The following is a 15,742-nucleotide window of genomic DNA, read 5'->3' as shown; positions in this document are numbered from 1 at the left end:
AGAAATCATTGAAAGGAAGCTGATACAGATCTAACTTATTTTCAGCATTGAGCTATTAATTTATAGATGTTACCTTTTCTTATTAGTGAGTGTTACTATAATTTAGGGGCTGACATTATAGACGTAGAGTGGTTATACAGTAAGGTCCATAAAAATCTGGACAGTGACCGAATCTTTGTGATTTGGGCTCTGCATTCCACTATTTTTTATTTAAATTTGACCCCTATTAAAATGGCAGGCTTTTGCCATGTAAAAAAGTCATACCAAGAAGAATCATTTCAGAACTTTTTCCACTTTTAATGTGTACAAATCCATTGAGAAACAAACTGAAATCATTTTCAATGGTTGAAATAAAAATAACAAAACTAAAATACTGTGGATGCATAACTGTGAACACCCTCTTATAATTAGGGATTTTGTTGGGTTCAGAATTAGCCAATCACATTTAAACTCATGGTAAATAGTAGTCAGTACACAGCTGCCATCATTTACAGTGATTCTGATTAACCCCATATAAAGTTTAGCTGTTCTAGTAGGCTTTTCTTGGTTGCATTTTAGAGCAAAATCATGGTCCATAAACAGCTTACAACACAGAAAAGGAATCTCATTGCTAAAAGCAAGCTATTAGTCAGTAGAAGTGTACAACATTTTTTTTACAAGGCATAAGACATAACAGGACACTGAAAACGGTCATCATTAGTGGCTTAAATATGGCACAACGGTGATACTACCGAGAATTAGACATCCCTCTCATTTCTGAAAAGACCGGAAGAAAATTGGTCCAGGAGGCTGCCAAAAGGCCTAAAGCTATAATAAAGGAACTGCAGAGATTTCTGGCATGTATTGGTTGTATACTGCATGTGACAACAATCAAGAAAGAGAAGCTTTTTTTTTTACAAAGGAAAATATCCAAGCCCGGCTATGTTTTGCTACAACCTAAATCAATTCTGCTAAAAGCATGTGGGTGTTATGGTCTGATGAGGCCAAGTAAACTTTTTGCCGTAAGTCCAAAAGGTATGTTTGGTGCAAAGCCAACACTACTCATCAACAAAAGATTACCATACCCACAGTGAAACATGGTAATGGCAGCATTATGCTTTGTGGCTGTTTTTCTACAGCTGTAAATGGAGCTTTAGTGAAGATGGAGGGAATTATGAACAGTTTTAAGTATCAGTGAATTTTGCAACAAAGTCTTCAGGCTTCTGCTAAAAAGCTGAAGATAAAGAGGAATTTTACTTTTCAGAACGACAACGACCTCCAAATGAACAAAAAAATGCCTTCACAAGAAGAAAATCAAAGTTTTGTAATGGCCCAGACCTGATTTCAATAGAATATCTGTGGGTTGACCTGAAAAGGGCGCTGTACACAGGAGATGCCCTCGCAGTGTGACGGATTTTGAGCGCTACTGCAAGGAAGAGTGAGCAAAGATTGCCATCTCTTAATGTCCCATGCTGATAGATTCCTACCCGAATAGACTGAAAGCTATCAAAAATTCAAAGGGTACTTAAAGTATTAGTTTAAGGGTGTGCATATTTTTGCAACCACATTATTTCAGTTCTTTATTTGTCTTTTTCCACCTGAAAAGATTTCAGTTTATTTTTTCAATTGAATTGTACAGATTATGGGTGACATTAAACGTGGAAAAAGTTCTGAAATTATTCATCTTCGTATGATTTTTGTACATGACAAGAACCTGGCATTTTAACAGGGGGAGGGTGTAGAATTTTTATATCCACTGTATAGTAAAGCCACAATAAGCTCAGAGGCTTAGTAAGATATATAATGTTTTTGTTTTGTATGGTGTTTTCTCAGTATACATATGAGTACAGAATTTGTATAGTGTTGATAGATTCCATTCAGTGTAATATCATCACATACTGTTACTTAAGGGGTTGTCAACAGAGGGAGCACAATCTTGGTTCGTCCTATCCTTTAGGGTCATAGAAAGGGTGTATATGGGAAACAAACATCGGTACCTCTGGTGCCAATACCTGACCTATAATGGTACCCACTTCTTCTTTGGATTTCTGATTTCTTTTGACCCATCTGACTTCTATTCAAAGAGTTAAACAAGTAAAGATGCAGAATTATTTTTCCTGCAGTCAAAATACAGAGTGCAATAAACTTGGATTTATCTGTAAAAATCAATAATTTTTGTAGCTGCCAATGAATGAAGATCTGGAAGTGTAGCTGCAGAGATCAGTGAGGAGAGGAGGGCTTGTTCTTTGCTCCCCTGCATGACACTAGCTGCTTATGATTGGTCAACCTCATGCAGGGAAACAAGAACATGCCCCAAGAGACAAATCTCTGGTAACGCCCAGTTGGACAATAACATAAATTATAACATAAACTTTAGAGGCTAACAACTCTGTGATGGAGAAGAGAAATTAATTAAAAAATAAAAACTATGTTTTACTTAGCTTTGCAGCCACTGTTCTATGATGCTCTAGACTATCATGCTCAGGCTGGTTAGGGATCCTGTTTAAAGAATAACAATCACTAGTATGTGACCGACTATTTTATTAAAAATTGGAAAATGCAGCCACATACTAAAGGCTTTTCTGAATAATCCTGATTAAAAATAATTATGGAAATCTGGCCCTAATCTGCCTCCAAAGCAAAAGTCAGGTCCGAACTTCATGCTTTGTGCTTCCTACGACCGACTACAAGTGCATTTGCAGTCAGAATGTGAAATCTAGCAGGTTCTCACTGTTCTAACAAAGTAAGCACTATTAGTGCTCTAAAACAACATTTAAAGGTTAATAACTGCAACATTAACGTTATTGTAACAAGAAATGAGTGAATTATTTAATGGGCTATGGCTAATCTATGGCGGCCAGACTAGAATGCTGCTAACTGCTGAATTAAAGGAGTATTCCTATCTCCAAGATCCTATCCCAATACGTAGTAGGTGTAATAATAATAATATTAGCAAATAACTTCAATTAGAAATGTAGTATATTTCTGATTCACTATGTTGCTTACACCATGTGCAGGGCATTGCAGTAACTTAGATATCCATGGTTACGACCACTTATATATTGACAGTTAGTTAGCAGTTAGTAATTGTAACCATGGATACCTAAGCTACTGCAATGCCCTGCACATGGGGTAAGAGACATAGCTAATCAAAAGAACTATACTACATTTCTAATTGGACGTATTTGCTCATATTATTATTATTACACTTGCTACATATTGGGATAGGATCTTGGAGATTGAAATACCCCTTTGAGGCCCTGCAAATCATTTTGTTCATTTCTAATTGTAACTTAACATTGAGACTCAAATGTGGCCATACTGGCTGTTGCCTAATCTTCGTAAATCAGATTATGAGTAATCCAGCAGAAGAAAGGATTATTATCAGGGCACTCACCACCCCTTGATTTATTGAAGTAAGTTCCCTGATTGGGACTTATAATATTCATCCTTCAGCACTATTTAATGCATATAAGCGGCAAATCTGTAGAGTGTTAATGTAAATGGGCCCTGTAGTACTGTGGGAAATTAGCAGTGCTATAGTAAGGATTTCTTTGGAAATAGGTACATATTATGGGTATTGAAAGGATTCACACAAAAGAAGATTTATGTCTTTTTTGATAATCAGTGTTTTTTTATTATTTCCTATGGGATTCATCATACCTCATGTTTGTACAATTCTTAAGTGAGACCCTACATATATCTGTGCAGGTGCGAGAACGTTTTGTTGGTGATAGTGCTTTTGACCAGATTACAGTGGAATCGGAAAGAATTCGCCTCTTCAAGGAATTTATGCTATCTATTGAGGTTTGGCCATGGCTTACTATGTCTTCATCTTTCTTTTTCTTATTTGAGTTCTAGATAAATGCATGAATATTGTGAATAATGTGCTTCATACAACACTCATACACTCACTTTTTCCTTGCACACAGCCTATAAATATTATTTACCGCCTTTTAATTCCATGGATTTTCAGTATGTGGTGTTAAAAGGAATCTGTCACCAGGTTTTCCACCTAATTTGACAGCAGCATAATATAGAAACAGATCCTCGAATTCCAGCAATGTGTCACTTAATGTAGTCCTCTATAGTCATGAGCTATTTATAACCCCACCACCTCCACCATTGATTGGTTGCTGTCTGCCTATGCACAGTGTACACAGAAAACTGTGAATCAGTGGTGTGGACGGGGTTATACAGAGCTCAGCATTCAGAGAACTGCTAGATCTGCAGCAGATAAAATCACTGTTTTATCAAAACTACAGCAAAAAGCCCAGTAAGGGATACATCACAACCATATAGTTGAATACATTATTCCACACCCTTATTACTGATGGTACTTAAATAATTACTGAGAGGCTACATAGACATAACTGTATTTTTGGTCTGAGTGCTGTTCGTAGAAAAAACGGACAGCACGATGTTATTCAATTGGGCTGTTCAGATGACAGATTGTACACACAGACTGAGTGTCCATGTGAAAAATACTGCGGTATGCACTAGTCTCTTTCGTATTTCTGGTGAAACTCACCTATTCAAGTTAACCAGCGCACTAAAAAATCGGATCTCATACAGATTAACCGTATAGCATCTAAATTTTATAGCTACATTACCATTATTAACATACGAAACTGTGTTTGGCCTTGTAAAATTTATTCACTACTAATGTATATAAACGATTGCTATACGGATTACATATGGATGACAATATTTAGTTGAAACCAGAAGTTTACTTACACTATATAACAAGACACATATTCATGTTTTTCTCAATATTAAAAATGATGGTAATCCTAATTGACCTAAAACGGGAAAGGTTTATTCTGATTTCATGTCAGATATTGAGAAAAACATGCATATGTGTCTTTTTATATAGTGTAATGAAACTTCTGGTTTCAACTGTAGAGGAAAAATTGTTAACTTTTTTGGTATGAAAATCGAGCAATTTTTTTATACCTTCATGTGAGTTTAACCTAAAGGTGTGTTCACTGGTGACATAAAATTCACTCCATACACCTAATAGAGGCTACGTCTGCAGAATGTGCATGAAATTTTCCCAACTGAATTCAGATTCAGGCCTCAGACTTCAGGGTTTGTGTTCCATGTGTCATCTTTGGTCAGTGATTTTCACATATGGATAAATAAATAAATTACAGAGCTTCTTCTATCCTTTGCAATGTTAAACATGGACATCACATGGATAGCACACAGAAGGTATTAGATTTATTGTCTTCAGTATGCATAATGTAAAATATTCAATTCCACTTGTACAACTCTCTTGTTTTCTGCTAAATAGAAGAGATAACAACTGAACACTTGAAGATCACTGGGCTTGTAGACATGATCTGCCAAACTGCACACTAAAATATTTATCAGTATCCCAGTTGTATATGGCACATAAGGTCCAAACGTTTATGGACCTCAGACATATAATCTTCCATCTACTGACTGAGGGGGTGAGAAAATGTGCATGAAATTGTGTATTGGACAGACACCCAACAGTCTGATAGGTCATCAGTATCTAAGTCCTGGACAACCCCTTTAAATTAGTTAAATGGTCTTGTTAGATTATTGTATTTAGCATCTTAGGATAATCTTTTTTATTTTCAGAATGAATGCCAGCATCATCATTTCAAAGGCAAGAAACACTCAAAAAAATCCAAAAAGCACCACCGTAAACGTTCACAGTCACCTACCCCTGCAGAATGGGGAAGGAAGAAGGTTCAGGACATCTCAACATGGGATACTACTGGAGCAGTGGAGAAAGTGAGTGTACACTGGAGAAATTAATAATCAGGCTGAACAATGTATGTACTAATTTCATCAGTGGTTAATATGTGTACTAGGGAGCAATATAGCATGGTATTAGCCAGGCTAATATCCTTGTTATTGTTTCTCTGCAGCATTCACATTACGCACACAATCTCTGCAATGCACACAACACTGCTGCTTGCATAGCAGATAACCACAGCTCTGCTGCATGAACAGTACATATAAACACAAATATGCAGCACACACAACACTGCCACATGCACAGTAAATACACAACCCTGCTACATACACACACAACTCTGCTGCATACACACAACTTTTCTGCAGGCATGGTATACATATTTCCATTTTCCTCCATGCAAGTGACTGATCACACAACTGTGATATCCTGGATATCCTGGAAGGTTCTTCAGTTCCAGTGTTTAGTGGCATCTTGTTTTAGGACTGTGGCATGACAAAGAATGTGCAGGTCCCAGTCTGCTTTAGTCATGTGCAGGTTACCAAAATATCATCCTCGTAGGCATATATGAGGCTGGTAGTTTGGGTGAGGAGACCCGCAGATGGTCTACAGTACATTGCTTTTCCCCCATTGACACCCAAATATGTGGTCATATCTATCAGTAACCTTGTTGTTCTGTTCGTACCTTAAGATTTGACAAGAGTTAGTGCAAATTGTTTCACAGGACCCGGTCTGTCAGCCATGTCAGTAATCTGTGACTGCCTCCTATCTTGCAGCATCCAAGGCTCTCCTTTTGATTAGCTGGCCTGGTGCAATGTCACATGTGCATCACGCTACAACGATAGCGTTGTGCCAGGTCGGCTAGTCAAAAGGAGAGTCCCGGATGCTGGGAGGAAGGAGGCAGTTCTCAGGGCTCCTGTGCAGCGGTCGCAGATTACTGAAGAAGGCATTGGACCGGATCCTGCAAATCAATTTGCACCAGCTCTAGAATTGACCTTTCACCATTTTAATCCCTTGTGTAAAAGCATTATGGAAGCTGATAGAGATTGATATTAAATAGATACAGTGGCATGTAAAAGTTTGGGCACCCCTGGTCAACATTACTGTTATTGTGAACAGTTAAGCAAGTTGAAGATGAAATGATCTCTAAAAGGACTAAAGTTAAAGATGACATATTTCATTTGTATTTTAGGAAAAAAATTATATATTGCCATCTTTTACATTTTAAAAATTACAAAAAGGAAAATGGGCCGATGCAAAAGTTTGGGCACCCTTGGAGATTTGTGTGCTCAGATAACTGACCAAGGTTCAGGTGATGCAAATTTCCCAGCTTTATAAAAACCCAGCCTCCTCTAACCCTGTATCAAAACCTGCAGCCATGGGTTCTATTAAGCAGCTGCCTAACACTCTGAAAATGAAAATGGCGGAGACCCACAAAGCAAAGAAAAGGCTATAAGAAGATAGAAAAGCATTTTAAAGTTGCCCTTTCCTCAATTTGAAATGTAATTAAGAAATGGCAGTGAACAGGAGCATTTGAGGTCAAGATAAGGTCTGGAAGACGAAGCAAAATTTCGTTGAGAGCTGCTCATAGGATTACTAGAGAGGCAAAGATTTAGCAGACTCTGGAGTTGTGGTACATTGTTCCACTGTTCAGAGACACCTGCACAAATATGGCTTCATGGAAGAGTCATCAGAAGAAAACCTCTCCTGTGTCCTCACCATAAAATTCAGCATCAGAAGTATGCAAAAGAACATCTAAACAAGCCTGATGCATTTTGGAAACAAGTCCTGTGGACCAATGAGGTTGAAATAGAACTTTTTGGCCACAATGATCAACAGTATGTGTGGAGAAAAAAGGGTACAGAATTTCAGGAAAAGAACATATCGCCAACCAATATGCATGGGGGTGGATCAATCATGCTTTGACTGGGTGTTGCAGCCAATGGCACGGGGAACATTTCACAGTTAGGGGGAAGAATGGATCGAATGAAATTTCAGCAAATTCTTGATGCAAACATAACACCATCCACAAAAAGCTGAAGTTGAAAGAGGATGGCTTCTAGAAATGGATAATGATCCTAAACACACGTTAAAATCCACAATAGACTACCTCAAAAGGCGCAAGCTGAAGGTTTTACAATGGCCCTCACAGTCCCCTGATTTGAACATCATTGAAAATCTGTGGCTAGACAAATAGCAGTGCATGCAAGACGACCCAGGAATCTCATAGAACTGGAAGAATTTTAAAAATCCCTCAAACAAGAATTGAAAGACTCTTATCTGGCTACAAAAAGCGTTTACAAGCTGTGATTATTTTAAAAGGTTGGTGCTACTAGGTACTAACCATGCAGGGTGCTGAAACTTTTGCATCAGCCCATTTTCCTTTTTGTAATTTTTACAATGTAAAAAATGGCAATATTTTTTTTTTGCCTAAAATACAAAGGAAATGTTTCATCTTTAACTTTAGGCCTTTTAGATATCATTTCATCTTCAAGTTGCTTAATTGTTCACCAGGGGAGCCCAATCTTTTACATACCACTGTGTGTGAGCTGTACATGGACTAACCAGATCTATGGCTAGTTTACGCAGCTAACCAAGAATTTCCATCCTTTCAGTTCTTTTGAATGATTGTCTCTGGCATCATGTAAGGAAAAACTTAGGCTTTTGCTTTGTAAATTGTGTCTCCAAAACATTATTTCTTGTAGAAACCAGAAAATGTTCTAATGACTAATTACCATAGAAAATGCTTAAATATAATTACAGGGTGGCTTTCATTAGCTATTGTATCTTTTCATATATTTGGATTAGTTATTGGCATTGGCATGAAATTAAAGCTTGCAAAAGTTATGTAAATCTTGTTAAGTGCTGACTAATGTTCATAAACCATGGCTGTTGGTAGATTGTGGCAGTCTGTGGCTCGAGGCTCGTTAGCGCACTCCAATTACCCTAAACTCCCCATTAACCATTTCACAAATGTTCAAATATGATTTTGATCACAGCACAATGTTGTTCAGTATTATATACAAGTTGATTTCTTAGAGACGTTTAAACGGTTATAATATTTGGTTCTGTTCACACTGACATTATAGTTCTATGATTGATCCAAACAGTTATCAACAGACCCTGTTGGTTAAAAATGGGATCTAGCAAAGTTTGTTTGTTGTTGATATCACATACAGTGCCTTGAAAAAGTATTCATACCTCAAGAACTTTTCCACATTTTTTCACGTTACACCCACAAACTTAAATGCATTTATTGGGATTTTATGTGTTATATCAACACAAAGTAGTATTCTTGTAGTGTAAAGGAAATGATATATGGTTTTCTAAATATTTTAGCTCCCCTGAGTCAAATCTTTGTAGGACCACCTTTCTCTGCACCTACTACTGCAAGTGTTTTGGAGTATGTCTCTACAAGCTTTGCACATAAAAAGGCTCAGATGTTTGCTAAGATAAAATAGATGAGACCAAAGTAGAACTTTTTGGGCTAAACACAAAACGCCATATGTGGCGGAAAATTAACACTGCACATCACTTTGAAAACGCCATCCCCACCATCAAACGTGGTGGCAGCATCCTGCTGTGGGTATGCTTTTCTTCAGCAGGTACAGGGAAGCTGGTCAGAGTTGATGGGCTGATGGATGGATTTTAAATACAAGGTAATTCTGGAGGAAAACCTGTTAAAGGCTGCAAAAGACTTGCAACTGGGGCATAGGTTCACATTCCAGCAGAACGACGACCCTAAATTTACTGCCAGAGCTACAATGGAATGGTTTAGATCAAAGCTTATTCATGTGTGTGAATGGCACAGTCACAGTCCATACCTCAATCCCATTGGCAAGACTTGAACATTGCTGGTCACAGACACCTCCATCCAATCTCACTGAGCTCGAGCTAGTTTGCAAAGAAGAATGGGCAAACATTTCAGCCTCTAGATGTACAAAGCTGTTCGAGACATTCCCCAAAAGACGTGCAGCAGTAATTGCAGCAAAAAGTAGTCCTACAAAGTATTGACTCAGGGGGGCTAAATACAAATGCACGTCAAAATTTTCAGATTTATATATTTTAAATATTTAGAAAAGCATGTATTATTTCCTTTACACTTTACAAGCACTTGCTGCTTTGTGTTGGGATATCACATAAAATTCAGATAAAATACATGTAAGTTTGTGGGTGTAATGTGAAAGTATGTGGAAAAGTTCACGTGGTGGGAAAACTTTTTCAAGGCACTGTATACCACTACATACAGCGTGACTCTTGTCTTTTGAAGGGATGTAAACCTTGACGAGTCCAAAGGCTAAACTGGCTATGCTTATGATTTTTTCCAACATTTGGAAAACTTGATGTTCCTTTATTTTGTATTCGTTTTTATATATATTTTTTCATAGACATCAGAGACAGAGGAGGAAAATCACCAACATCGCTTACAAAAAAGAAAAAAGAGAAACCCTTCAGAGTCTGGCTCTGAAATCTCGTCATCGGGTGATTCAGGTATACTTTGTACCTATGCGGTGCCCTTTGATGTGGTTCTTGGTGTCAGTTAGTTGTCATCTCCCTAGTCTTTATTTCTTCGCAGAACATAGCTCTCGGAAATCCAAGAGACAGAAAAAGAAGAATAAGAAAAAAAGACACAAATCAGTGAGTCTGTACAAAAGCCTTCATCAGAAGGTACATTGTAGTGTTCAGTAACAGAAGAGAAGTCAACAATGAAACATAGTTTCTTTTTTAGAACAGTCCTGAGAGTGAAGCAGAACAGGAAAAAGAAAAGAGTAACAGAGAACGAGAGCAAGATAATGAACAGAAGATAGAGAGAGTGAAAGATAGAGACCATGATCAAGAGATGGAGTCTGCAGACAGTCAACATCGATCACTAAAACCGGTCTCACAGAAGGAGAAAGTGAGTTATCTTTAGTGGACAAAGCAGACAAATATACACAATGAATAGTGCAAAAAGCAAAGATTTATGTGTAATCTGCCTTATAAATAGAACTGGTGCATATAAAATAAATAAAATAACTTTGCACTAGGTCTTGATCATAGATTTCCTACAGTTTTATGTTTACAGCTTCCATGCAGACACAAAGTCATGAGAAAAACCTCATCAGTTCAACATCTTCTGCTTCGTGGTTTTACATATCAGGACATATTTAAAAAAACATCATTAGCCTGTATAGCCACCTATAACAGCAATAACTTGCAGTAATCATTTTCTATATGACTTGATCAGTCTCTCACATCATTCTGAAGAAATTATGGCCAGTTCTTTACAATGTTGTTTAAGTTCATTGAGGTTTGTGGCATTTGTTTATGCACAGCTCTCTTAATGAGGTTGTCCACTCAACCCCTTTTCAATGCCCCTAATATGCCCCACAAGATTTTAAAAAAAAAAGTGCATACTTACCTTTTGGACACCAGTGTGGTTTCTCCACTCTGAGCATTGTGTCCCCCGGTGATCTTGTGACATTGTTTATGGCACTGCAGCCTATCAACAGCCACTGATGGGCTGCAGCCTCCACACTTCCATCAGATGAGACGCGGCTATTTAAGATTTTTTTTTGCTTGGCTTCAAACCATGGAATTTGTTTTCTTTATCCATAACACCGGTAAATTTGGTTATCAAAAGGGGAGGCATTTTTGGATGGGAATGAAAACCACAGATCCATGTGATTTTCGTGTCATTTATTTATTGTGGGCTGAGTTCAGTGTTCAGTTTCACTAATTGTCTAGATTATACCTCAAAGAGTAAAGGTATGTGCACACAACATGTTTTTTTAAAACGCTAAATATATACGTTAAAATCAATGAACATATGCATTGCAATGTACAATGGGGAAAATAAGTATTTGATACACTGCCGATTTTTCCAAGTTTTCCCACCTACAAAGAATGGAGGGGTCTGTAATTTTTATCGTAGGTACACTTCGTGAGAGAGAAGATCTAAAAATAAAAAACAGAAAATCACATAGTATGATTTTTACATAATTAATTTGCATTTTATTGCATGAAATAAGTATTCGATATAATTGAAAAACAAAACTTAATATTTGGTACAGAAACATTTGTTTGCAATTACAGAGGTCAGTTGCCCTGGCTGTGTGTTTCAGGTCATTGTCATGCTGGAAGACCCAGCCACAACCCATCTTTGATGCTCTTACTAAGGGAAGGAGGTTGTTGGCCAAAATTTTGCGATGCATGACTCCATCCATCCTCCCTTCAATACGTTGCAGTCGTCCTGACCCCTTTACAGAACAGCACCCCCAAACTATGATGTTTCCCCCACCATGTTTCATGTTTGGGACGGTGTTCTTGGGGTTGTACTCATCCTTCTTCCTCCAAACACTGTGAGTGGAGTTGATCCCAAAAAGTTCTATTTTGGTCTCATCTGACCACATGACCTTATCCCATGTCTTCTCTGGATCATCCAGATTGTCATTGGCGAACTTCAAACGGGCTGGTGTGAGCAGGGGGAACTTTCGTGCCCTGCAGGATTTTAATCCATGGAGGCGTAGTGTGTTACTAATGGTAATGTTTGAGACTGTGGTCCCAGCTATTTTCAGGTCATTGACCAGGTCCTCCAGTGTAGTTCTGGGGTGATTTCTGACCTTTCTCAGAATCATCCGTACCCCACAAGGCGAGATCTTGCATGGAGACCTAGACCGAGGAAGATTGACAGTCATCTTCTGTTTCTTCCATTTTCTAATAATTGCACCAACAGTTGTTGCCTTCTCACCAAGCAGCTTGCCTAGCCCATCCCAGAAATGTGCAAGTCTACAATATTGTCCCTGGTGTCCTCAGCCAGCTGTTTGGTCTTGGCCATTGTGGTTTCAATAAGAGAGCAGTCAGATGGCCATATAAATCAGACTTAGATTGGAACGCAGTGCACGGACGGCCAGCAGCTCTCCCGACCAGAGCGTGACAGCTCCATGTATTTCTATGGAGCTGTCACACTTGGGTCGAATGACCTGCTGCCAGTTCGTGCACTGCGTTTCAATCTCAGTCTGATTTATATGGTCATCTGACTGCGCCCTAATAATGTAGTGTTGTTACATGATGGTGATACGATCCCAGACTTATGACATTAGCATAGTATATTTAGGAAGCCCTCACTTATCCAGTTGAGAATTTTTTTTCAAAGAAATGTACTCTTATTTCATCAGTGAGGCAAGATAAATGCATTTAAATCTGAATTCTGTACATGAAAGTGCTTTGGGCAAGGACATGCTCTGCTGCCAACCACTTGGTCACAGAGCATTTCATACATTTATTTTGTGCCCCGTAATCCAGAAATCACAGAAAGACATGTTGTACTCTGTATCCTTATGTCTGAGGTGAAGAATGATCCCCTGATCCCACTGCCCCTTCTGCTTTGGTTGACTAAGGCCTCATTCAGACGTCAGTAATTTTTCTCATCCTAACAAAACGGACAGTTTTTCATCTGTTTGTCGGATCATATTTTCATCAGTGTTTGGTCATAGTGATAGAATTTAACATCAGAGCATCGTCAAGTTTTTTTTTTGCAAACAAGAAAATTTCTTAAGCGTCTCCTACCAAAAAAATATGAAAACTGGACAGGACTAGGATGATACTAGAATGGCATCCTGGTGCTGTCCCATTGTTTCAAAGACTTGTAGACTTGTATTGGAGACTTTGATCCTAAACTTGGATAGTCTCCTTTTTTTTTTCTTTTGTGGTCCACGCTGTCCTCAAAAAACTCATGTATATGAACATGCCCCTAGAGAATAATGGGCTTGAGTTCTATCACGGTTAGAACTTGTACAAGAGTTACAGACAACTGAATGAGGCCTAGCAGTAAGTTTTCAATGTCAGTACAATGGCTCATTTCTTCAAGAGAGGGGTAACATGAAATACACTGAAGCTCCGTCATTACAGCAGAAGTGTATATGTATGGATATACATTTACAGGTCATTTTGTGCACACGGGTCAGACATGTACCCACAATAGACATTCTTCTACTTGTCCCTTTTACTTGTGTGTCTGCAATCATGTGTCCGGTTATTTAATGCCGCCCATCTTTCTGTTTTTCATTACTGTCTATGTTTCAGACAGGCTGGGACACATCAGAGAGCGAGCTCAGTGAAGGAGAATTGGAGAAGAAGCGACGATGTTTACTCCAGCAGCTGGATGACGATCAGTAGATAGATTTGGCTGTCATATTGGAGTGCTATTTTTATGATGATGTTTTCAGCGGATAGGTTTGGTTCTGTATACGTGTGCTCTCTTTGGAGGTCTTGTATAAAAGATAGTCCAGACTATAAACAGGGACTTGCCCTTGGCCACCAATCAGAAGCTTTCTGTAATGTGTAAAATGAGAAGCGGACATGTGATTGGTAGCCATAAGCAATGTTGCTGTTCATCATTTGCACTAGTTTTTAGACAAAATTCCCAATGGCAGTTGTCCAGGATTAGAAGAACATGGCCAGCTTTATTTTAGAGACAGCTCCAGTCATGTTGATGGGTTCTTCCTGTAGTTCCTGGACAGCCCCTGGACAAGAGCGAGTGATACTGTTCCTGGAAAAAGCAGACCCATTTTTTTTCTAATCCCAGACAATTTTAATTCTGTTCTCCAAAACATCAGCAAGTGTGAGGGTTTTACACAATTAGTTATTGTCACTGTACAGTGCCCAATAAGGATCAGGCAAACAATATGTTGTATAGTGGAAAATGTTTATTAAAAAAGCCAAAGAAATCACGTTTCATTGCAGTGTTTTCCATGGTAAGAAGCAATATGGATGAACAGTGTAGATCCAAGGCCCAAATGACTGCCTCTCAGATCTGGGAATGGAAGCTGGATGCCTGAACATCCAAGAGGCCTCCACCACTCTATATGCATGAGTAGAGATGCTAAAGGGAATAGCTCTGCACATGGAGCTGAAGCAAACATAAGCCAAAGCCACTAGAAATAAGGTAATTTAGGAAAGAGTACAAAATCCATGAGGCCTGCTAGTAGTTAAAAAGGGAGAATCTGAATTCTGAAAGGCTTCTGGAGACAATAGGATATCTCAATAGTCCTGATCAAACCAGATGGAGGAGAAAACAAACCTGAAAATGGGAAGGAATCCGCAACCAGGAGAAAAGTAGCATGATGACCCCTGTATAAAGGGAGGATGTTACCCTTGGAAGAAAAAAAAAAAGACTGCATAAAAATGCAAAACACCGTTCCTGATGAAGAAGAAAGAAATCTGCAGGAGAATACAGCCAACTACAGGTGCATCTCAATAAATTAGAATATCATCAAAAAGTTAATTTATTTTAGTTCTTCAATACAAAAAGTGAAACTCATTATATAGAGTCATTACAAACAGAGTGACCTATTTCAAGTGTTTATTTCTGTTAGTGTTGATGATTATGGCTTACAGCCAATGAAAAACACAAAAGTCATTATCTCAGTAAATTAGAATACTTTATAACAACAGCTTGAAAAATGTTTTTAAAATCCGAAATGTTGGCCTACTGAAATGTATGTTCAGTAAATGCACTCAATACTTGGTCGGGGCTCCTTTTGCATCAATTACTGCATCAATGCGGCGTGGCATGGAGGCGATCAGCCTGCAACACTGCTGAGGTGTTATGGAAGCTCAGGTTGCTTTGATAGCAGCCTTCAGCTTGTCTGCATTGTTGGGTCCGATGTCTCATCTTCCTCTTGACAATACCCCATAGATTCTCTATGGGGTTAAGGTCAGGCGAGTTTGCTGGCCAATCAAGCACAGTGATACTGTTGTTTTTAAACCAGGTATTGGTACTTTGGGCAGTGTGGACAGGTGCCAAGTCCTGCTGGAGAATGAAATTTCCATCTCCAAAAAGCTTGTTGGCAGAGGGAAGCATGAAGTGCTCTAAAATTTCCTGGTAGACTGCTGCACTGACTTTGGTCTTGATAAAACACAGTGGACCTACACCAGCAGATGACATGGCTCCCCAAACCATCACTGATTGTGGAAACTTCACACTAGACCTCAAGCAGCTTGGATTGTGGCCTCTCCACTCTTCCTGCAGACTCTGGGACCTTGATTTCC

General features: G+C 38.6%; 1 protein-coding gene across 6 annotated transcripts in view; it reads left to right on the top strand.

The window, feature by feature from the left end:
- PRPF40B (pre-mRNA processing factor 40 homolog B) overlaps positions 1 to 14,409 on the top strand; it is a 63,654-nt gene extending 49,245 nt beyond the window's left edge. For 3 of the 6 annotated variants that reach the window (XM_073663818.1, XM_073663816.1, XM_073663819.1), the window contains exons 22-27: positions 3,691 to 3,786; positions 5,590 to 5,745; positions 10,099 to 10,201; positions 10,287 to 10,348; positions 10,440 to 10,607; positions 13,775 to 14,409. In XM_073663818.1, coding sequence (XP_073519919.1) covers positions 3,691 to 3,786; positions 5,590 to 5,745; positions 10,099 to 10,201; positions 10,287 to 10,348; positions 10,440 to 10,607; positions 13,775 to 13,867 — 678 coding nt within the window. In that variant the 3' untranslated portion in view covers positions 13,868 to 14,409. Of the gene's footprint in view, positions 1 to 3,690; positions 3,787 to 5,589; positions 5,746 to 10,098; positions 10,202 to 10,286; positions 10,349 to 10,427; positions 10,608 to 13,774 lie in introns of those variants that run through there. The other 3 variants (XM_073663817.1, XM_073663821.1, XM_073663820.1) reach the window with 3 other exon arrangements.
- The last annotated feature ends 1,333 nt before the right edge of the window (positions 14,410 to 15,742 follow it).

The sequence above is a fragment of the Phyllobates terribilis genome, unplaced genomic scaffold (assembly GCF_046119375.1).
Source record: "Phyllobates terribilis strain yellow unplaced genomic scaffold, ASM4611937v1 Scaffold_2__4_contigs__length_985480577, whole genome shotgun sequence".
NCBI lineage: Eukaryota > Metazoa > Chordata > Amphibia > Anura > Dendrobatidae > Phyllobates > Phyllobates terribilis.
This window is presented reverse-complemented; position numbering and strand designations above follow the sequence as displayed.